General features: G+C 50.9%; 1 protein-coding gene across 7 annotated transcripts in view; it reads left to right on the forward strand.

The window, feature by feature from the left end:
- The window catches only part of ZNF516 (zinc finger protein 516), a 114,307-nt gene that overhangs the window by 35,745 nt on the left and 57,612 nt on the right, over nucleotides 1-20,950 (forward strand). For all 7 annotated transcript variants that reach the window (XM_067698819.1, XM_067698818.1, XM_067698816.1 and 4 more), the window contains one exon: nucleotides 10,776-12,708. In XM_067698819.1, coding sequence (XP_067554920.1) covers nucleotides 10,950-12,708 — 1,759 coding nt within the window. In that variant the 5' untranslated portion in view covers nucleotides 10,776-10,949. The remainder of the gene's footprint in view (nucleotides 1-10,775; nucleotides 12,709-20,950) is intronic.

Raw genomic sequence — 20,950 nt, forward strand, 5'->3', positions numbered from 1 at the left:
ATAAAATACAGCTTATTTCTAGAAACAGATTTCAGTTAAAATATATTTACCATCAGCTAATACACATTTCAAGGAGGTGTTCCATAGGAAATGCAATGCAATGTTTCTGCCCGTGACTCTTTTGTTTTCACTGCTGGTAATTTCTAAACAACCAAAAAAATTAAAAACAATTTAAATTGGACCCCGAATTGGTGGCAGTTTCTACACGTTTGAGGTTAGGCTGAGTAAAAACCTATAAGCCACTTTCAAACGGGATTGCTCCCTGCCGTTTATCTAAGGCCTTCTGGTGCTCCATGTTTGTTTTAAAAAAGAAATTGATGAGTCTTCATTTTCTCTGGCGTTCCCGAGTTTTCAGTGTTTCTGAATGAGTGGAAACGTTGGCTTTCATCATCTTCGTGCAGGATGGAAAAAGAGTGAAAGTAAAAACTTGTGCTTTTGTGGTTCCCGTACTGAATAGCAAGTGATTTTCTTCTAGTTTTGTAAAGCCCCTTGGTGACGACAGATTTCATGGAGCCGCCCAGTTTGGGGGAGATGCAGTTCTGAGCTTCTGGAAATGCGGCTCTTAATGGAAATGTTGACAAGATCATTAACTACGCCGGCAGTGCTGGCCCCTCCAGGAAGCTGGATTTACTGCCAGATCTCAGCTCTTTGTGGTGGACCCAGGGCTCCAGCAGGACACCTATCTGCAGAAAATTACAGAGCAAGCCCCTGTTCCTGTGATTTTTCTTTTTTTCAGAGCAAGCCCCTGCTCCTGTGACTCTTTTTCCCGGCTTTGTGAAGTTTCCTTTTGTAAGGACAAATAGATTGATAAGGCCACTACTTAATATGAGACTTAGGAACTAGTAAATAACAAGTGTCAGTAATGTATTCATTTTGGAGAGCAGGAGAAAACGCAAGTAAACGCAAGTAAAAAAAAATCTTCTTTTGAGATTAAACAAAATCCATTGCCTTTATTTTCACGTGGATGCCTCTTCATTAAGTCTCCATACCCTTTTGGGTTTTCCAGGATATGGAATCGCACGCCCCCCCCCGTTTATTCTTGGCCTTTTCTGAATGTGATCAGGAATTCTAGTTGTGTATGCATCTGCTTTCCTTGTTCCCCTGTAAGGTCGGATTTGACTACGAGTTTTTGTATTTTAGTAAGGACGTGTGGGCAGCTTATATATTAACGTTAATTTATATTTTCTTGAGCAAGTATCTCGGTATACTGCCCAGTGAATACATACGGGTTACTATTTATACCGTGAGGAAACGTTCTTCTCTCTGGAGCTGAAGATGGCCTCTCTCTCTGCTCAACCAGGAATTTACTGGGTTTTTGACACATTGTGGTAAACAACTTCATCAAAGATAACCAACTTGTGGAATAACGGTTAGGTCCTCTCTGCATGTCTGCTATGTACGGAGCAATGATTCCAAAGCTGTGGTCTGAGGCACAGAATGGAAGCGAGTCTTGCTTTTAAATGATCGCGGAGTTTGCGCAATAAACCCTTATCATGGACGGCTAGTTACATTTGGGGACTCATGTTGGCACTCGCATTGATTTATCTGGGGGGCTAAATGATTGAAAGGAAACCTTTGTTTCGGAAGATGGACGTTTGTCACCACTGTGTCCGTGCTTTGTTCACATCACCTTGTGTCCTGAACGAAGCCTTTTTGAGGCTTACCTTTAAAATGAGTGCTTCTGGCAGAAAAGTCCAAGCACACTGTTCTCCGGCTGCTGGGAAACAGGTCTGCCGGGTCCACTTGAGCTTCCCCCATACTCTGGGACAGCGGGTTTGTGTCCTTCTGCCCAAGCGAGGGAGGCGGGGCGGACTCCCCCGTGAACGTTGCGATTCTGGTCGCTCGCGTTCGTTTCTCCTTATGAGATGGAAACGGGGTCTGCGCGATAATGGATTATTGATTGGCGCTGCCATCAGCGCCCTGGCTCTCCAGGCAGTGAATGCACCACTTCATGGGGCGGCTCGGACCCCGTCTGGGGACTATAAGCCTGGGACTGTTAATCTGGGGCAGATTGGCGAGTGGGGAGAGGAACTCCTCATTGTTGTGGAATTTCTCCCCATTTGTTCACAGAATGGGCTTTTTGTCTCCGCAGTAGATAAGCTTGTGCAGGATGTTAATGGTGCATTTTAATTCATGGCTCATAAGACCACAGTGTCACTGGGAAGGCCCGTTGCATTGTCTGCTGGAGGACAGACAGGGCAGTATGTGAAACTGACGGCAGCACCCACGGGCCCTGCAGCCTCACTGCCTCACGGCCGCCCTCAGGAGGTCACTTCTTAAATTTTATGACCTGCCTTCTGGGGCCAGAATATCCTGTAAATATCTTGCGCCTTCCGCCTGCCCTGAGCTGTTTTCTTTGTAAGGGCGTCTTCCCCACAGCACCGATTCCCCACATTTCCCGAATTCTCCTGTTTCCCCCCCACCCGGGACAGTGGCCCCCCTGTGGGCTCAGCTCAGCTCCCATCCCTCTGACTCCCGGAAGCCCCCCTCTCCCCCGGTGACCAAGGGAGAGAGAAGGAGAGAGACCACAGGGCGTCAGGGAAGCCGAACTATCTCTTAGTATCGTGACGTGGTTAATTAATGAGCTAGAATTGAAGAGACATATTTGACAAACAGCACGCGCATCAGGCTTTGCTTCTGTCGACAGAAGGGCAGCAGACCCAGTGTGGGAAACGCCCCTTCCAGCTTTCCTGCAGCCCCTCGTGCCCCGCTGAGGTCTGCAGTCTCATCTGGGTGCCTTTAAAGAAACTTGCACAGTTGTTTTGTTATGCAGATTACTCTAAATATTAGAGGTTATTTCAAAAAAAATCAGCCTTCTGATTCCCTTTCCAGGATATGACTTCGACAGAACTGAATTCGATGGTTTTGAGGGAATCAGTACAAAACCGTTTGGCTTTTGCTTTGTGTTGGTTTACTCTACAGAGCAGAAAATGCCAAGATTTCCTGTACAGTCAGAGCGATGCTTACTGTGTAAAAATACAGGATGCTACCTTTTCCCCCTGACAACGCCACATTTAGTTGGTCAGAAAATGATCGTTTAAACTGGGGAAGATAAACGCCGCCGGCAGCCTTACTGGAGTTTTGCCCTGGGACGCGATGGGGGGATCTCCCCGAGCACCCACGTCTTCATGGCTGCTTCATTTTGGCTGTGATGGCTGACTTTGCACTGTCTGCACCAAGGCTGGGCCCCATGGAGCTCTGGGGAGATCCCTTGAATGTCCCCGGGGCAAGCCTCTGAAACACCAGCAAGCAACCTCTTAAAATACTGCTTTCATGTGGACCTTTTCATATTATTCAGATGATTTTTCTTTCTTTGACTTTCAAATACTAGAATTTAACAAAAGGTAATTTTCCCAAAGTGCATTCCTTAGAGACTTTTGAGCTTCCTGGGGGCCTGGAGAGGGGGAGGGGAGGGGAGGGATGGGGATGGGGGAGGGCCAACCGGGCTGCCCCAGAGCAGCTCTGCTTCCCATCGTGCTACTTACTGGAATTGCAAGTGGGAGTTATTTTTTAACTTCTGTGAAAAACATTCCAAACCCATAAAAATGGAAAGAGTAACTAATGAACGTCTATACACCCACCATCTAGCCCTAGCAGTTGTTAGCATTATGATATATCTGCCTTCTTCTCTCTTTTGTAAACCACCTCTAAAATATTTCATTACACATCTCCAAAAACTAAGAAAGTCTCCTGTGTTACAGACCTAACGAAAGTAATAGTAATTCTCAAATATGGTCTAATACCCAGTCTATATTAAAGCTGACTTTGTATGGAGTCTTGAGCTGGGACAGGTTTGAACTTGTGTGCTGTTCGTGGAATACTTTGTCATTGTATTAGACAACTTCTGTGGTGAACCTTTAGGGCCCAGTGAATACATACGGGTTACTATTTAGCCATTTCTAACATAGCTTCCTAAACTCTTATTTCCTCCTTTTGAGTTTATTAAACCAAACAGTGTCACTGCGAGTGACTAGGTATCTTTGGGTACTGCACTGACATCTCATTCATTTATTTAGCAATTATTAATTTATAAAAATACCTACCATATATTGGCCATTTGCTGTGTGCTCAACATTGCACCTTGCATGCATTACTTTAAATCTCACAAAAATACTGTAATATAGTTCTCATTACCATCATTTACATTTTATTTTTTTTAATTTAATATTATTTTTTGTGGTACGCGGCCTTCTCACTGCTGTGGCCTCTCCCGTTGTGGAGCACAGGCTCCGGACGCGCAGGCTCAGCGGCCATGGCTCACGGGCCCAGCCGCTCCGCGGCACGTGGGATCCTCCCGGACCGGGGCACGGACCCACGACCCCTGCATCGGCAGGCGGACTCTCAAACACTGCGCCACCAGGGAGGTCCCATCATTTACATTTTTAAAATGAAGAAATGGACTGGGAAACTGAGAGGTTGAGACACTTGCTCCCAGTCACACAGCTGATCCTAGGGAGTGGCAGAACCGAGTTTGGATCTCGGGTAGCCTGACCTCGGAGCTCACGGTCTGGACCACCTCTCATGGTGCCGCTCCCTGCTTGGCCCTGCGCTGGTGTCAGGACTCAGTGGTACTTGGTGGGTCTGCCTTCACAGAGTAGGATGCCTCACACACGAGTGACCAGTTAAAGAAGCGGTAATAGAAGCATGTCCAGGCATGAGCTGGGATAGGGCCAAGGCTGGGGCATGGGGACCGTGCCTGACCCGGTCACAGGGCGAAGGGGGTCAGGAAGGGTCTCTTAGAAAGGCCACACCTGAGAAGGTGGACGGCGGGTGGGACCCGCATACCTGAGGGTTCCAAGGTGGGAGTGAACGCACATCCAGCTGGGGTGCGGGGCAGGTGCACAGCCATTGGCTGGGGGCCCAGGGACCCCAGCAGTACAGGGGTTCAGGGCCTTAGAAGCCCCCTCGGAGGAGTTCGGGCCTCATCTTCAGGGTGTGCAAAGCCTCTGAAAGGTTGAAGCCTCAAAGAGGTCGCCCAGCTCTGCATTTGGGAAGATGATCTTGGTTTGAGATGAAGGGGAGCGTGTGGATTCAAGTGTGAATTGGAGGTCCAGCCCACAGGATGATGGGGTTACCCCTGGGTGTGGGTGAAAGGGCTGGGGGTTGCTCTAAAGGCTAGTTGGGCCCACACCCACCTGGGTTTCCCTGGGGAGACCCGGCCACCCTTGGCCAGGGCAGGTCATCGCTTCCCTCCGTGCTCTGCTGCTGTCCTCTGCGTGGTTACGTGTTTCTTTCTGACGCCTGGGTCCCTCGAAGCCAAGACTGTTGCTTAGTTATCCGAGCCCTTAGGCCTCATGAGTGGCCTGGCGTCCAGTAGCTCTCAGAGATTGTGATGAAACCCTCGTTAACTCGCCCCACGACCGTGCCCTGGGGCTTCCACCGTGGGAGCCGTCACGGGAGGGCATGCGGGACAATGATGGACTGTGGTCCCACGTGGGTTCTTACAGATCTGACAGCTTCGTCACAGGGCTTTTCCTTCTGGTGTGTGTCCTGGATCCCAGCCCTGCAGGGCTTGTTCTGAAAGGAGTTACTGTCGGCAGGTGGAGTTAACCGGGTCCTTGGAGCTGTTTCACAAGGTCACCAGGGATGCTGCAGGAAGTGACTTTTCTGCCTTCTGTTAGGTCCAAGACTCAGTTCCCAGGTCCTCACTTACAGAAGTGATTTATTTGTTGAAACCTTTACCCACAGATTAAATGTATCCCAAATCCAGTGAGTGTCAGCAGTCTTGAGAAAGTCAACTTTTTTCATTTGTGCTGTGCAGGCATGAAAACAAAGAATCAAAAAGGAAGCATCTCTCTAGGTATGGCAGTGCCCTTCCATATATGCATTTAGACCTGGTGCTTTATTTATTTATGCCCTCACGTGTTGATGTCTTAAAGTTTAGCTGCATATTTTATTTTCAAAAAGTTTATATTTTGCCCTCTTAAACCCCTCCCCCATCTCCATGATAATGCATTTTATGTTATGAATGCGGATTTATATTTTCTGTAATAAACATTTTACTTCTTCCTGTTGTTATAATTGTTATCGTAAAATGATATAGGCAATATATATAAATATTTATGTAATATGAAATTACCTAAATTTTTCAAAAAGAAACTTATTTCCAAAATTATGGAAGGCATTTTACAAAAGTAGCTTCAAACTGTTTGTCACGTCCCTGTGAGACACACACACACACACACACACACACACACAGGGAGAGATGCATTGGAAATCTATTTTAAAACCCTAATCCGCAAGCCATTTTTATGCCTAAACAATTAAATTACAGGCTTGTCTGGCAAGTTCCCAATTACAGCCTTGGAAAAAGTTTGTAATATAATAACAACAAAACTGTGGTTCATTATGGGCAAGATATGATTCAAATGGGGCTGTGCTCTATGTGTGTATACACATGGGTCGTATGCCAGCTGAAACACACGTGTGGATTTTCTCTCCCCTCTACTTCCTAATATTTGTGTTGCCAGAAGACTTTCCTTAGTCGCTCTGGTCTAAGTAAAACGCTAGCATTTACTTACACGTTTTGTAAGGCTAGTTATCTTTAGGTTAACGTGTTTCAGGAGAAGTTGGAACACCAAGTCTCACTCGACGTGCGTCTGCCTGTGAGAATAAAATGGGGACAGCTCGGTACCGGAATGTATTTGGCTCAAACCAGGTAGTGTGACACTTTATCGCGGGGCAGTGTTTGGATGACCACCTCTCGCCACCAGAGACCCCAATCGATGTTGACAAACCGTCTGAGATCCCCCTGGCTCACAGAGGCTGGTGGGCTTTTTTTTTTTTTTTGAAGGATAGCAGAGTCAGTGCTGTGGGTTATGGGGCTAATAAGGTTCCCCTAAGTCTTCTAACTGGGGCGGCTGCCCTGCTGCATTTTCACATTGGAAGTTCTGAGGACACCATCCTTGTTCTTTTGGGGAAAAGAATTTTTGTCTGCAGCTGAAAAGAATGATCACGAAGATCTGTTGATTTGGCCACTGACTAAGGAAAGCCAGTTGTGGGGAATTCCTTTTTGACTGTTTCTCTAAAGGTTTGCAAGAAACTTTGCCAGTCGACTGTGGGCTTCAGGAAGGGGGCCACTTAGTGGCCTCTTTCAAGTGGAGCCGGTTGTGTTGATGTTATGATTTCCTTAAGATAATGGTGTTTTGAGTTTAAGTGGTCATTACCCTTATGGTATTGTTCCATTTTCCCCCTCCAAATATTTTTAAGTTCTTTAAAAAGACATCTCCTGTCATCCTCACAGAGATTGACAGCAGAGCTCAGTGTTGAAAGATGGGGGTGGGCAGAGAAGCGGAGAAAAAAAGAGAAAGAAGAGCTGGTTGTGCTGATTCGTGGGCACCCTGAAGGCCGTTGCTTGAGAATTTTCCTGTAAATTGCAGGGCTCTGCTGCCTTTGTGAACTTTTAAGCAAGTTTTGCAGGAAGCCCGAATAAGAAATGAAAAGTATATTCTCTAGTGTTTGGGTTTCTTGAGGGGAAGTGTCTAGGCTTTGGCTGGGGGTTTGGGGGTGTTGGGGAATCAGAAATTTTACACATCAAGGCTGTCATGAGGATATGGGATGTGGATTTCTCTGGTAGCAAAGATGGCAGCGCTAAGCCTTTTTAAATGTGCAGAAGAGACTGAGGTCCCCCACGGGAAGAAGGGGGGCTGTGCTCACATCTGATCCTCTTTGCACTTTGCTCTGGCCTCGTTCAGCCGGGCTGCTACCTGGTAGTAGAAGCGAGGCCCCGTTGGGCAGGTGTTTTATTGTCCGTGGACTGTTCGCTCTGCACTGTGACTGGGGTCTGAGTGGCACTCGGAGGAGGTGCCTTGCAAGGGGTTTTGGTGTCACACGGCTCCCTCATGTCCTTTCCTGACTCTCGGCACCTGACAGGTGAGGGCACGCCTGGGTGTGAAGGACACCTTCTGAAATTCACACGCTGGCAAAAGGGGGACGGGACTCCCGGGCTGGGCTCTGCGCCACACCTGGACGGCACGCAGGTGGGGTCTCTGTGCGGATCCCCAGCGCAGCTTCTTGGCTTCCAGAGCCCTTAACTTTCTACGGCTCCCAGCAGCACACCACATGGCAGGGAGAGTAGCAGAGAAGGAAGGGAAACCCACACAGAGTGCCTGCGGTTTTGTGATTTGAACAACTCTTCTCTCTTGACAATTTCATTTTATTTCCAGGAGCAATTTGTAGGTTGCCTTTTATGAACCTTAGCTAGCTGAGCATTCATGCTCCCGGAATCTTGTCTTCCTGGCGGGGTTTCGGATGTTTAATTCCCGTGAACTGGAGAAGTTCTGACATTTAACATCCTTTATGAACCAAGTTAGTGGTCCAGTGAAGTCTGTCACATTACTTAAGAGACACCAATTTCTGGTGTTGTAGTTGTTTTTTCCTCTGTAAATGTATTCTAGACGGTTCTTTAAACTCGGCAGATTTTTGTACCCAGATGAGGTCACTACGTTAAATGTAAATAGTATGTTTCATTTATATTTTTATATATCAACTTCAACATTTGGGGGACTGAAATAAGCCCTGGGATGGCCCGGGATGCATGCAAATCATTTGTCTTATAAAATCATCATGAATAATATGCAGGCCGTCTAAGACCAAAACAGCTTGAAAAAACAAATTAGCTTAAATTGTCATGAAGAAGCCTTCTTGTTCACCTCATTTGTTTATCCAAGTTTAGGGGAGATTTTGTTTATTTATTTTACTGGGAGTTTCCGGTCTCACTTCTCTCTCTCTCTCTCCTGGGGTGTGGGAGTGGCTCTGTACCCGTAGGTGTAAAGAGTAAGGAATATCTGAGCAGCTGTGCTTCCTGCTGCTTTCCAGAGTTTGTTGCTCAGACTGAGTTGGTTTCTTTAGGTGCCTGGGAAACTTGCTAGCATGAGGCTTTCTCGAAAGAAGTTTGAGAATACATCATCTAAATGAGATTTCTGCCTCTGGCGTGGGTCTCTGGGAGGAGGCATTTGGAGAACAGGAGTTGTGTTGTTTTTTCAGAAGGCATCTGTCCCTCGTGGTGAGTGGAGGAATAGAGTGTCATCTATTGGAACCCCTGGGGATGTTTGGGTGACACCCTCCCGCCCCCTGCCTTCCACCGTCAGCATTCTTCTCTGAGTCTGCTCCGGGGAAAACACGGCAGGTCGGACCACCCAGAGCAAACAACGCGTTGCTGCCTGGCCTCCTCTCTGAATAAACGATGTGCATTGTACACTGTCTGCTTGACAACCAGAAACACATAGCTTCTTCACATTTTGTTGCTTTTCAAACATGAGTTCTTAGTGTGCATGAGGTTGAAACTTTGTAAAAAATGTGGCTTCCTTTCTACATGTTATAGCTTTTTTAAAAAAGAACATCTGTCCATCTGGGTGCCTCTCTGTGCAAGTCTGGAGCCCCCAGGAGGGAGACCCTCAGAATCATTAACTCAGTTACTTCTGTTTAGAGATAAGAAGGATAAACAGACTGGGCCCCAGGGGCCTGTGTGCGCGGCTGTTCTCCCCAATGCCCCACCCCCGCTTGTTTTTAAAAAAATTTTTTCACTGAAGTATAGTTGAATTACAGTGTTGTGTTAATCACTGCTGTACAGCAAAGTGACTCAGTTATACATAAATATACCCATCAAAATACAGTTCAGAAAGACACTCTACCTCTCACATCCCTTCTGGACTGTTTGCTTTATTCTCCGTATCGCTGAGTCAGATGGAAAGTCCTGAGATAGCTGCTTGTCAGTGTGTACTGTCTTGGGCCTGTTTGGCGTTTACAGGCATCTGGGCTGGCTTCCCTGCAGCCCAGATCGTGGCCCTACCCGTGCCCGGCACAGCGCTGGGCAAACCCGTCCACTTCCCCTTCGCCTGTGCACAGGTGAGGGAGGCGCCCAGGTGTCTGGAGGAGCAGCCCCGGCCCCTCATTCTCCAGAGGGTGGATAAGCATAAGAGCGACAGTGACCCCACAGTGTGACCCCTGCTCCTGCTGGGCTCAGACCCCGCCTCCCATGTGAGGACCTGCCGGGGTCGGGAGGGTGTCTGCACTGGGGTGGGACTCGGCCCTGCGGCCAGTGCAGGAGAGAAGGGACAGGACCAGGTCGGGAAGGGCACAGTGAGGCCAGCCGAGGGGTTTGGGCTTTATGTTGTGGTGGCAACGGCCCGGTGGTCACACACCCCTGGGAGTGGTGTCCGTCGGGGCGGCCACCGTGGGCCGCCAGGTGCTGGAGCAGCAGCTCAGGCCCAGCTCTGGAAGGACCGCAGGGTTCTGCTCCTGTCCTTCGTTGCCTCTCTTTCACTAAATCATCTGTGCTTCACCAAGATACAAAGATGCATTTGTAAAGCGCCTTTTCCGGCTGTGAACGCCCTCCTCGCAGCTCACGTGTCCTGCACGTGCCCCCGCGTTTTGCCATCCTCCGCCTGGCCTGGGTCTCTGTCCTTCATTCTCGGACGCGCTCCTGTCCCGTCGCCCATGTTCCGCACACTCCCACGAAGTCCCTCACCATAGTCTTTCCTTAAACACTGGATATCTTTGATAAAAAATTATTGTAGTGTGCAGTCATTTACAATGATTTATTTTAATGATTTAGCACACAATTATTATCAGTCATTGTTTAATTACTGATTTTTTAAAGGGAAGCAGCTGCTCGTACGTCTGTTTAAACTTTCGTGGGTGCTTCCTTCCTTTAATTTGGACGGGATTGGTTTTCTGAAGGAGGAGCGTGCAGATCGCGGTCCGAGGATGTTACCGGGCCCCTATTTATGCGGGGAAACCTGGTTCCTAAGATCTCCGTGTCTTTTCTGTTCCAGGTGCTTGCTGCCCTCTGCCATGCTCTCCAGGTAAGACATGCCCCTCCGCGGGGCAGGCGGACTTCTGCAGCCGGCAAGCGGGAGGCTCGCCTGAACATGGAGAGATAAGACGCAGGCCCACGTGACCGAGCGCCGTGCCCCGCCCCCCCGGCCGGGCGAGCCCTCGTCGTCGAGATGGACCGCCCCCGAGAGGCCGAGACGGAGCTGAGAAGGGGCCCCAGCCCACCCAGGGCCAGCAGGAGCCCCGAGGCGGACGGCGACAAGGCGCTGAGCCACAGCTGCTGCATCTGCGGCAAGAGCTTCCCCTTCCAGAGCTCCTTGTCCCAGCACATGCGCAAGCATACAGGCGAGAAGCCCTACAAGTGTCCCTACTGCGACCACCGGGCTTCCCAGAAGGGCAACCTGAAGATCCACATCCGCGGCCACCGCACGGGGACTCTGATCCAGGGCCACGAGCCCGAGGCGGGCGAGACGCGCGTGTCCGAGGGCCTGGACGGCTGCGCCAGCCCCACGAAGAGCACCTCGGCCTGCAACAGGATCCTGAACGGCGCCACCCAGATGGACAGCGGCAAGATCCTGCTGAGGAGCAGCAAGAAGGAGGCGGAGGGGGCGGCGTGCGCGGCGGAGGAGGCCAAGGCGGCGGGGGCGGGGCAGTGCTCCTTCTGCAAGAGCAAGTTCGAGCGCAGGAAGGACCTGGAGCAGCACGTGCACCAGGCGCACAAGCCCTTCAAGTGCCGGCTGTGCAGCTACGTGACCCTGCGGGAGGAGTCCCTGCTCAGCCACATTGAGAAGGACCACATCACGGCCCAGGGGCCCCGCGGCGACGCCTTCGCAGAGAACTGCAAGCCTGAGCTGCCCCCCGGCGAGTTCCCCTGCGAGGTGTGCGGCCAGGCCTTCAGCCAGACCTGGTTCCTGAAGGCACACATGAAGAAGCACAGGGGCTCCTTCGACCATGGCTGCCACATCTGCGGCCGGAGATTCAAGGAGCCGTGGTTCCTGAAAAACCACATGAAGGCGCACGGCCCGAAGGCGGGAAGCAAGAACAGGCCCCGCGGCGAGCTGGACCCCATCGCCACCATCAACAACGTGGTGCAGGAGGAGGGGATTGTGGCCGGCCTGAGCCTCTACGAAGTCTGCACCAAGTGCGGGAACCTGTTTACGAACCTGGACAGCTTGAACGCGCACAACGCCATCCACCGCCGGGTGGAGGCCGGCCGGCCGCGGGCCCCGGTCGGGGAGGGCCCGGCGCCCGGCCCCGCCGACTCCCAGCAGCTCTTCCTTCAGTGCCTGAACCTGCGTCCGGCGGCCGGCGCGCCCGCCCGCGGGCAGGCCGGGCGGCGCGTGGCCGAGCTGGACCCGGTCAACAGCTACCAGGCCTGGCAGCTGGCCACGCGGGGCAGGGTGGCCGAGCCGGCCGAGTACCTCAAGTACGCGGCGTGGGACGAGGCGCTGGCTGGGGACGTGGCCTTCGACAAGGAGCGGCGCGAGTTCATCCTGGTGAGCCAGGAGAAGCGCAAGCGCGAGCCCGAGCCCGGCGCGCAGGGGCCCCCGCGCAAGAAGGCGGGAGCGCCCGGGGACCCCGCGCCCGGGCCCCCGGACCCCCGGCCGGCCGCGCGCCCCAGCCGCCGCGCCGCCGCCCCCGCCGGCCACGGCAAGTCGTCGGAGTGCTTCGAGTGCGGCAAGATCTTCCGCACGTACCACCAGATGGTGTTGCACTCGCGGGTGCACCGCCGCGCGCGCCGCGACCGTGACCGCGACGGCCCCGGGGACCGCGCGCCCCGCGCCCGCTGCGGCTCGCTCAGCGAGGGCGACTCGGCCTCGCAGCCCAGCAGCCCCGGCTCGGCCTGCGCCGCCGCCGACTCCCCGGGCTCCGGCCTGGCCGACGAGGCCGCCTACGAGAGCGGAGAGGAGGGGGCGGCCCACCCTGCACCAGGTGAGCGCGTGCGCCTGGGTGGTCCAGGCGCGGGTAAGGTGGGCTCGGGTGGTCCCGGTCCCGGTAGCCCTGTGCCTGGGTCGCCTTTGCCCAGGTATCCCACGTCGAGCTGGCTTGGGCTCAGGTAGCCCTGTGTTTGGGTCGCCCCGTAGCTGCGTGGCCCAGGTCCAGGAAGCCCTTGCCCGGGTAGCTCACGCTCAGGTGGTCCAGGCTCAGGGAGCTCTGTGCCCGATGGCTCTGAGCCGGGGAAGTCCAGGCCCAGTAGACCGCTGCCGGGTGGCCCAGGCCAGGTGGTCCTGGTTCGCCCATCAGCCATGCCCAGGTAGTTGAGGCTCAGGTAGCCCTGTCCCCGGGTGACCCAGGTCCAGCTAACCCTTGCTCAGGATCTCATGGTCAGGGAATCTGGGCTCAATTAGCCCTGCCGCCAGGTGACCCGGCTCCCTGGTTTCCCAGGCCCACATAGTCTTGGTGCTCAGGTAGCCTCCTACGTAGGTGGCCCTACAGCCAGGTAACCCTGTGCTTGGTGCCTTTTCCCAGGCGTCCCAGGCTCTGGTAGACTTGTACTCAGGAAGTCTGCGCCCAGTGTCAGTTCCACTTGAGGCTCCCGTTTGATGACTGCCCATAGTGTTTGCATAAATTCACACCTTTGGCTATGTAGGTGATGGTCTCTCTGGGGCATCAGACATTTCTGAACAAAGAACAGGTGATGGACCCCCTCCAAGATGTGCCCTTCTTTCCTCGCCGTCAGCTGGGCACACGTGCTTTCCTTGCCCCTCTCCTTGCACCAGACAGCCAAGTGAAAGAGGAACTTCGGATTGTGTGCAGTCATAATTAATCTTCTCAGATTCAAGTAACCCTATGGGTTTAGAGATGGCTAATTGGAACCAGATTACGTTCCAAACTGCAGCTATGTAAATATTTAAAGATGCTTGGCCAACTTTATTTTCATCATTTTCCTATTTTTTAAAAGAAAATTTTAAACATTTTGATATTTTCTTCATAATTTTTTTGTTTTGGGTAATTCTTTTAAGTGTAAGGTGATGTTTCAGTTACAGACTTGTAACTTTCTCTGTCTAGCCAGGAATGGTTTTCTCTTCTCCCTGAAAATTGGTTAATGGATGTTGCTTTTACTGAAACAGGTCAGAGGCGATAGCGATGCAAGTGCTTCAGCTGGGCTTTTTATATTCTGTAGTGAGGAAGACTGCCCCTGTGCATGTCTTAAAAAACTCCACAAACATATGTCATCTTTCCCTTATTAAAGATTTAGCCAGTTGTCCTGAACAGAGTTTAATTATTCCAGGTCTATACAACGTTTTGTGTGAGCATCTGATACACTTAAGTATATGTGGAGTCAGTAAAAGTGTAGAAAAAAGTTGTTTCTTTGCTCCTATAAGGGCAATCAGTCTATGCTGAATCTGCACATGTGTGTATGTAGGCAAATGAAAATAACACGTTTTTAAAAATAATTTTAATTTATTTTTGGCTACGTTGGGTCTTCGCTGCTGCTCACGGGCTTTCTCTAGTTGTGGCTCGCGGGCTCTAGCGCGCAGGCTCAGTAGCTGTGGCGCACGGGCTTAGTTGCTCCGCGGCATGTGGATCTTCCTGGATCAGGGCTTGAATCTCTGTCCCCTGCATTGGCAGGTGGATTCTTAACCACTGCACCACCCTTTTTTTATTAATTTATTTATTTTTGGGTGCGTTGGGTCTTCGTTGCTGCTCACGGGCTTTCTCTAGTTGCGGCGAGCGGGGGCTCGTATCTTGCATTTCGTTTCTTAGTCGTTTACCTGTGGGAAAGGAGCAGTGCAATATACCGTTCTCTGCAAATGCGGTGCTAGTTCTGTGAGCTTTTTTGGGTTCTTCTAGCAGCTTGTCACGTAAGATGTGGGGAACCCAATTGTGACCCCCGGCTGGCATTTTGGAAGATTAATTTTTGTTTTTCCTTTTAAAAAATGTTGACAACTATGGATTTTACTGGTCACATTCCAGTTGTACTATGGCTACTTTTTGGAGGACATTGGAAATATTAAAGCTGCCAATGATTGTTTTCCTACTTTGAGGACAAATATTTTTAATATTTGGAAAAGCTGTCCTTGCCCGCATCTATCATGATGGCAGGTAAATGGTTAGTAATAAGCTAATTCAGTAGTGCTTCTAATGTCACTGTGTGGGAAAGATCAAATTACGTTCACTGTAAGTTGGCATTTACTCTTTCTGTTCCTTCTCAGGTTCATTAAATTTTAGAGATTATCATTTACTTTTTAATGAGATTGTATCTCTTTTCTCTGTATTAATCAACTTTTTGAGAAATGTGAGATCTCAGGTGATTCCATAACAAGATTATATATGGTGTGGATGTAACGAGTTGACAACAGAATATCGTAGCTTATTGAGAGACTAGAAAAAGAAATTTATGGCATGACAGTGGCATAAAATGTTGAAGAACATTGTAGGTCTGCACGGGTCACTTTTTGTAGCCCCAAAGGACAGTAGCTTTCCTCCTAAAAACACAAACGTTATATCGTGGCAGGCCTGTAGTGCTCTAGCTGGCATTAAATCGCTGCTTCATGGATGCCCCGTAAGGTGAGAGATGTGTTATATGGATTTAATACTCACAGAGCAGTCTCGTTAGCAGGGATGGGCGAGGCCTTGGAAGCAGTTACTTTGCAAGAGCAAATGGGTACGTTGAATCCTCTATTTTGATCTGCAGTGAGCCTTGCTCTCGTTAAAAAATGCATTCAGCTTTGGAAAATACTTGCCTTTCTTGTCACTAAAAGATGATTTAGATCTTTAAACAGTGACGTGACTCTAATAAATTCTCAGAACCTTGGTGGGATGACCGGTTAAAATGACGAGAGGAAACATGTAGAAATTGAGGGACGGAAGAGCATACTCATTCTCAGAGGAATGAATCCCGCTACTTCTAGTAGCAAAGTTGACATTAGAGTTCAGATCGTTGTGCCCCTTCCAGTAAATCCCCCATTGTGCCATAGTTTCCCCACAGATTTTTGACGTCCAGGCGTGGGTTTGAATGCCGCTCCTGGATCTAGAGACCATTTGCATTATCAGGTTAATTGAAAGAAACTTGCTTTTTCATGAAATAGTCTTTGTCGAGTGTTGCGTCTACTCCTTTCGAAAGCTCTGATCGTCCCATTACCTTTATTTCCACGTAAGACCGGCTCCCAGCAGCCCTCATTACAGACTTAAAATAGTCTAAGAGCAAAGTTGTGAATAAAATCCAATAATTTACAATGTGTTACGGAGCTAGATTTCAATCTTTATTGAGAAAGTGACGTGGCACTGATAGAAAGGACCCTTTTGGAGTTCACAAAAATTAATCCTTTTAATTAAGAGGAGCACTGAAAGGGCATTTAGTTGAAATTTAGAAAAATTAACATTTTCAAACAAAGCAGGGTCATGGTGCTCAGAATTTATTACTGAAGACGGGTCAACGGGCCAAAGCGCAATTCTGCTTATAAAGCGTTAGGATGACTTAGGAGTGGTAGAAGCCGGCTGACTGTGTCTCAGAGGACTCTCTGCATCAAGTCCCTGTACTCTAAGACGTGGTGCCCTTGGGAGAAGCCCTGCCTGGTGCTGGGGGCCTTGCCTTGACGCAGAACCCATTCCTACTGTTTATCTGCATATATGCTGTTTCGGCTAAAAGTTAGGTGACTACCCCGGGTATTTTTTTAATTGAAGTATAATTGTTTTACAATGTTATATTAGTTTTAGGTGTACGACACAGTGATTCAGTGTTTTTATAGATTATACTTCATTTAAAGTTGTTACAGAATAATGGCTGTTTCCCTGTGTTGTATAGTATATCCTTGGTTTTGACTATTTTTTGTTATTCTGATTTCTATCGCATCAAGCGTATTGTCTGTTGAGCCCACCCTCTCTCTATATCTTTGGATACTGATTGTAACTTAATTGATAGTAAAACCCCAAGTTTTGAAATTGCAATATTTGACTTTTTTTTTTTTTTGGCGGTACGCGGGCCTCTCACCGCTGTGGCCTCTCCCGTTGCGGAGCACAGGCTCCGGACGCGCAGGCTCAGCGGCCATGGCTCATGGGCCCAGCCGCTCCGCGGCATGTGGGATCTTCCCGGACCAGGGCACGAACCCGTGTCCCCTGCATCGGCAGGCGGACTCTCAACCACTGCGCCACCAGGGAAGCCCTGTTTTATTGTTTTTGACTGACAAACCCTATGGCTCAACCTAATAGAATAAAACGTTCTTAGAGCAAGCGCCGTAGTGTTGCGTGTAGTTGGAAGAAGTAAGGAGAGAGTTTTCGTAATTTAAAAATATAGTCAAGGGAAGAAAAGACAGTTAGAAGGAAGACATGGATTTATTTCAGAAAGCCTCCACTTTCTCATATCTCTCCACTTGCTGCCACCAGGCCACAGTCTCGGACGTTAGAGCTCATCTTCTTTCTGTCGTCATTGCAAGAAGAGCCACAGTGTTTTGATTATATAAAATGTTAGTTGAGCACGTGCTTTGAGACTGACCGACAGTCCACGTTTGTGTGCGGCGGGTCAGGCTGTGGTCATGCAGCTCTCCAAAAGGTTAACCGGCCAATCTTATTATTTTTTTTTTTGATAGGCCGTGGACGGTCATCAGAACAGCTTAGGGAGGAAATGTTACACGTCCTCCCATTGAAGCAGGATTTAGGGGGAATCAGGGACAAAGGTCAGAGTGTGGAGTGTGAGATGGGCCTGGGAGGGGTGTTCGCAGTGGCTGCTGGGCCTGCTGGGACGGGAGGCTTTTATTGTTGCTTATTCTTAGCGTTTACTTTGCGATCGAGCAGGAGCTCCAAGGGGATGGATTCTCCCCACCGTCCTTCTGGTGCAGGGCGAGCATGTTCTGAGCAGGGAAGCTGGGACCTGTTTGCAGCCCCGCCTGGTTCCCATCTCCGATGCTCAGTGATGGGGAAGGACTTTTATCTTAACACAGGGCTTCATCCATGCCTCCCCCCCCCCCACCACCGCCCAAGAGGCTAAAAATGACACCACAAAGAACGAGGGGTAGGAGACCAAGGAGGAGAGAACATGAATAAAGTGAGAGGATGGGAAATAGAATCCGTGTAACTGGGGGAAAGCAGCAGGCACATCTGGGAACAACCCTGTACAATTACAAACCCTGTGATCCTGAGCAGTGTCAGTCCTACGTGGTACCGGGGCCCCCCACTGAACAGGAGCCTTCGGAATTGGTACAGGTGAAATCAGGCGGTCAGCTCTCCTCGGACACCGTTCAGTCCAGCTCGCCGGGCCCAGTTTCCTAATCACACAGGCATCTTGAGCGATACCTAATAAATGTCCGTACGCAGGCTGGTCGGCCACTCTGGAAGTGCCCCGGCCGTGGTGATGCTGGCGCAGGTGCCAGGCCACAGAGCTTGGGATGCTCTCTGCCATGTGCCAGCCAGTGGCTGGAGCACAGCACCAGGGTGGGGACCGGTGACAAGGAGAATCCGGACAGCAGAGGTGGAGATCAAGGAAGAGCTGGTTGATTCCAGATTACAGAAGAGGGACCGTAAACGGCAGACGGATGCCTTTCAGCCAGATGTGAGGGTGACACCACCCTTAGTGTTTTCTACTGTCCTGAACATCGAGGAGTTGACTTAGTTGGGAATAAAGTGAGACTTGAAAACCCTCCTATTAAATTCTTATTCAGTAGGAAAGTGCAGTGGATTCTTTACGAAAAGTATCCAGGTGCACTTGACAGCCGACGGCAGAGCGCCCTGTGGTTTAGTCAGCATCTTAGTAACCGGAAGCGTCTCCGTCAGCAGGCGCACGGAGACGACGGTAATTATTCACTGGCCCCGTGGTCCCCTGATATGCCTCCGAATTATCCAGGGAGATTGCGTTATGATGAGAATAGTGCCTTAGAGGTGTGCTTACTACATTCTGGTTCTTCAGACGTTGGTCGTCTGTGCCTGGCGTGCACGTTCAAATTTGCTGGAACACAGCGCTGCATCCCCGACCTTCCAGAAGGAACTTATTATGCTGTGAAACGCGTGAGACTCTGGAGATTATATTCCGGATTTTCTTCCTGACGCTGAGACAGACACGTGGGATGCACGGTCCTCAGCGTCGTTAAGCAGACACCACGCAGACCCTTTTGTTTGTTAGCAAAGTTCCAACGCTTGATTCGTTGTCTCTCTGTCTCCATCTCTCTCTTTCACACAAGGTAGAATCGTAGAATTTTAGAGCCGGGAACGGTCTGCCCCCCCATTTTAACAGAGAGGAAACCAAGGCATAGGGGGAGTCACTGTAATTTGCCCAGAGCCTCCAGGTGTGTCTGTTGCCCGAGGACAGCATGGTGGTGGGAGGCACGTGAGCGGGGTCGCCTAGGTTACGGTTCTCCTTTCGCACGAAGTAGCTGTGTGTCTTCAGTCCTCAACCCCTGGGTGTCTGGCTTCCTGGGTGGCACTATGGGGGCTGGGATCGCCACCAGCAGGGCTGTTGCCACCGTGTCCCTGTTAGGTGCCCGGCATGGCCTGGACATCCTGTCCACGCGGCTCTTGTTGGTACAAGAGTTAGAACCAGAATCAGGGTCCACAGGGTCCGTCTCCCAGCCTAGGAGAGGGTGTGTGTCCTGGCTGGTCACTTGAGGGGCAGAAGCGTGTGGTCCCAGGATGGCTCAGGCCCCGTCCAGGGCTCCAGATCCCCAGTCTCCACTCCCACCCACCCTGGAGGCGACGGAGATGGAGGTAGCCCTGCCGAGCTCTGTGGAAGCCCGTGCTTGGCGGTGTGGGGTGCCGGCTTCACCCTGTCACCAGGAGGCTGCCTGCCTGCGGTAAATATCGAGTGGGTGCTGTCTGAAGGCAAAATTCACGATGTTCCTGGAGTCCAGGAAAAATGCCTGCACTGTGTTTACAGAGTCTTATTTGATGTGCCTGCTTTTCAGTCTTTTCCATCTCTGTTTCACATCCTAAATTCTGTTATTTCTGTCCTGTTGCCCCGCTGGACTTAGTTTTCCCCAGTCTGCGGTATGGGTGATGCTGGCTACGATTTTCCGCTCTTTCCCTGTGGTTCACATGTCAGGAAGAGGAGCTTGGTCTCCTCTAGTTCAGACAGGCGCTTGTGACCTCTCGTGTGAAGCATGAGAGCCCTCTTGGTAGATGTGACCCATCAGTGGTGAGTAGAAACAACGGAATTTGGGTCTCTCACCCCAGTCCCCTGAGGTGTGGCCTTCCATGTGGAGAGGTGGGTTGAACTGATTTTGCTTCTGAACCATCAGGTGCTGATCAGTGGGGGTGTGTCCCGGGCAGCTCTGCAGGGGGATGACCTGGGCTTTGGAAGTGAGGTTCACACCTGCTGAGCCGGGGTGTCACCCCCGAGACGGTGCCTTGTCCCTGCTGTTGTAGACACGTCATTCCAGCCAGCACTGACGCCCCTGCCCGTGTTTGTGATCAGAAGCGTGATCATAATGTTTGTCTGGACCTGTGGTGGGGCACACCTGACGGCACCCCTGCTTCCTGCCGTTGGTTGAAAGTGCACAGGTGGCTGATCTGCTCAGCCCTTTGATGCTGTCATTGCAAGCAGAGGAGTTCCCGCTCGTGACACTGGCTTCCTGGGACCACAGCCGTGGCCCTGACCTTCCTCCCTGTCTCCCCCGCTGCACCTTCTCTGCACCCCGAATGCCCTGCCCAGAGCTCCCCACTCACCCTCTGGGGGCCCGAGCAGCCCGTTTCCCCGGCGAGCACATTGGAGGCTGGAAGTCCCTCCCGCCCGGACTCTCACTTCCAACCCTGAGCCACTGTGTTCCTGGAATTGCTGCGTCTCTGCAGTCTCGTGGCGTCGGCCTCGTGCCTCACACGGTGGGCACGTCCCTCTCCTGGAACTGTGCTCTCGGTGGGCAGGGCCCAGGTGTTCGTCCTGGCGCCCCGCAGTGATCTTGACTGCGCAGTGGCCCGCAGCCCCACCGGGAGGGGTCGGTTAGGTCCATCCTCCGTCCGCGGTGAACTCCCAGGAGAGGTATGGTGTGTTCCGGGGAGGGGCTGAGCCCTGGGGCAGCGGGGATGCTCACCAAGTTGTCTAGTCGCCACGTGTCCGGAACAGTGGCAACGACTAGTAATAGTAGCCATGGATTAACCAACAGTATTTAACATGAACTTCTTGTGATCCTGCAAAGTTTTTAAGTTGAAAGAGCCGCTTCAACATGAAATAATATCGTGGCCTTTTTGGATGGGCTGGAGCTAGTTATGTTTGGGGTGATTTTTGGCGAGTTTGGTATTCTGCAAGGAG

This window comes from Pseudorca crassidens, chromosome 12, assembly GCF_039906515.1.
Source record: "Pseudorca crassidens isolate mPseCra1 chromosome 12, mPseCra1.hap1, whole genome shotgun sequence".
Classification (NCBI taxonomy): domain Eukaryota; kingdom Metazoa; phylum Chordata; class Mammalia; order Artiodactyla; family Delphinidae; genus Pseudorca; species Pseudorca crassidens.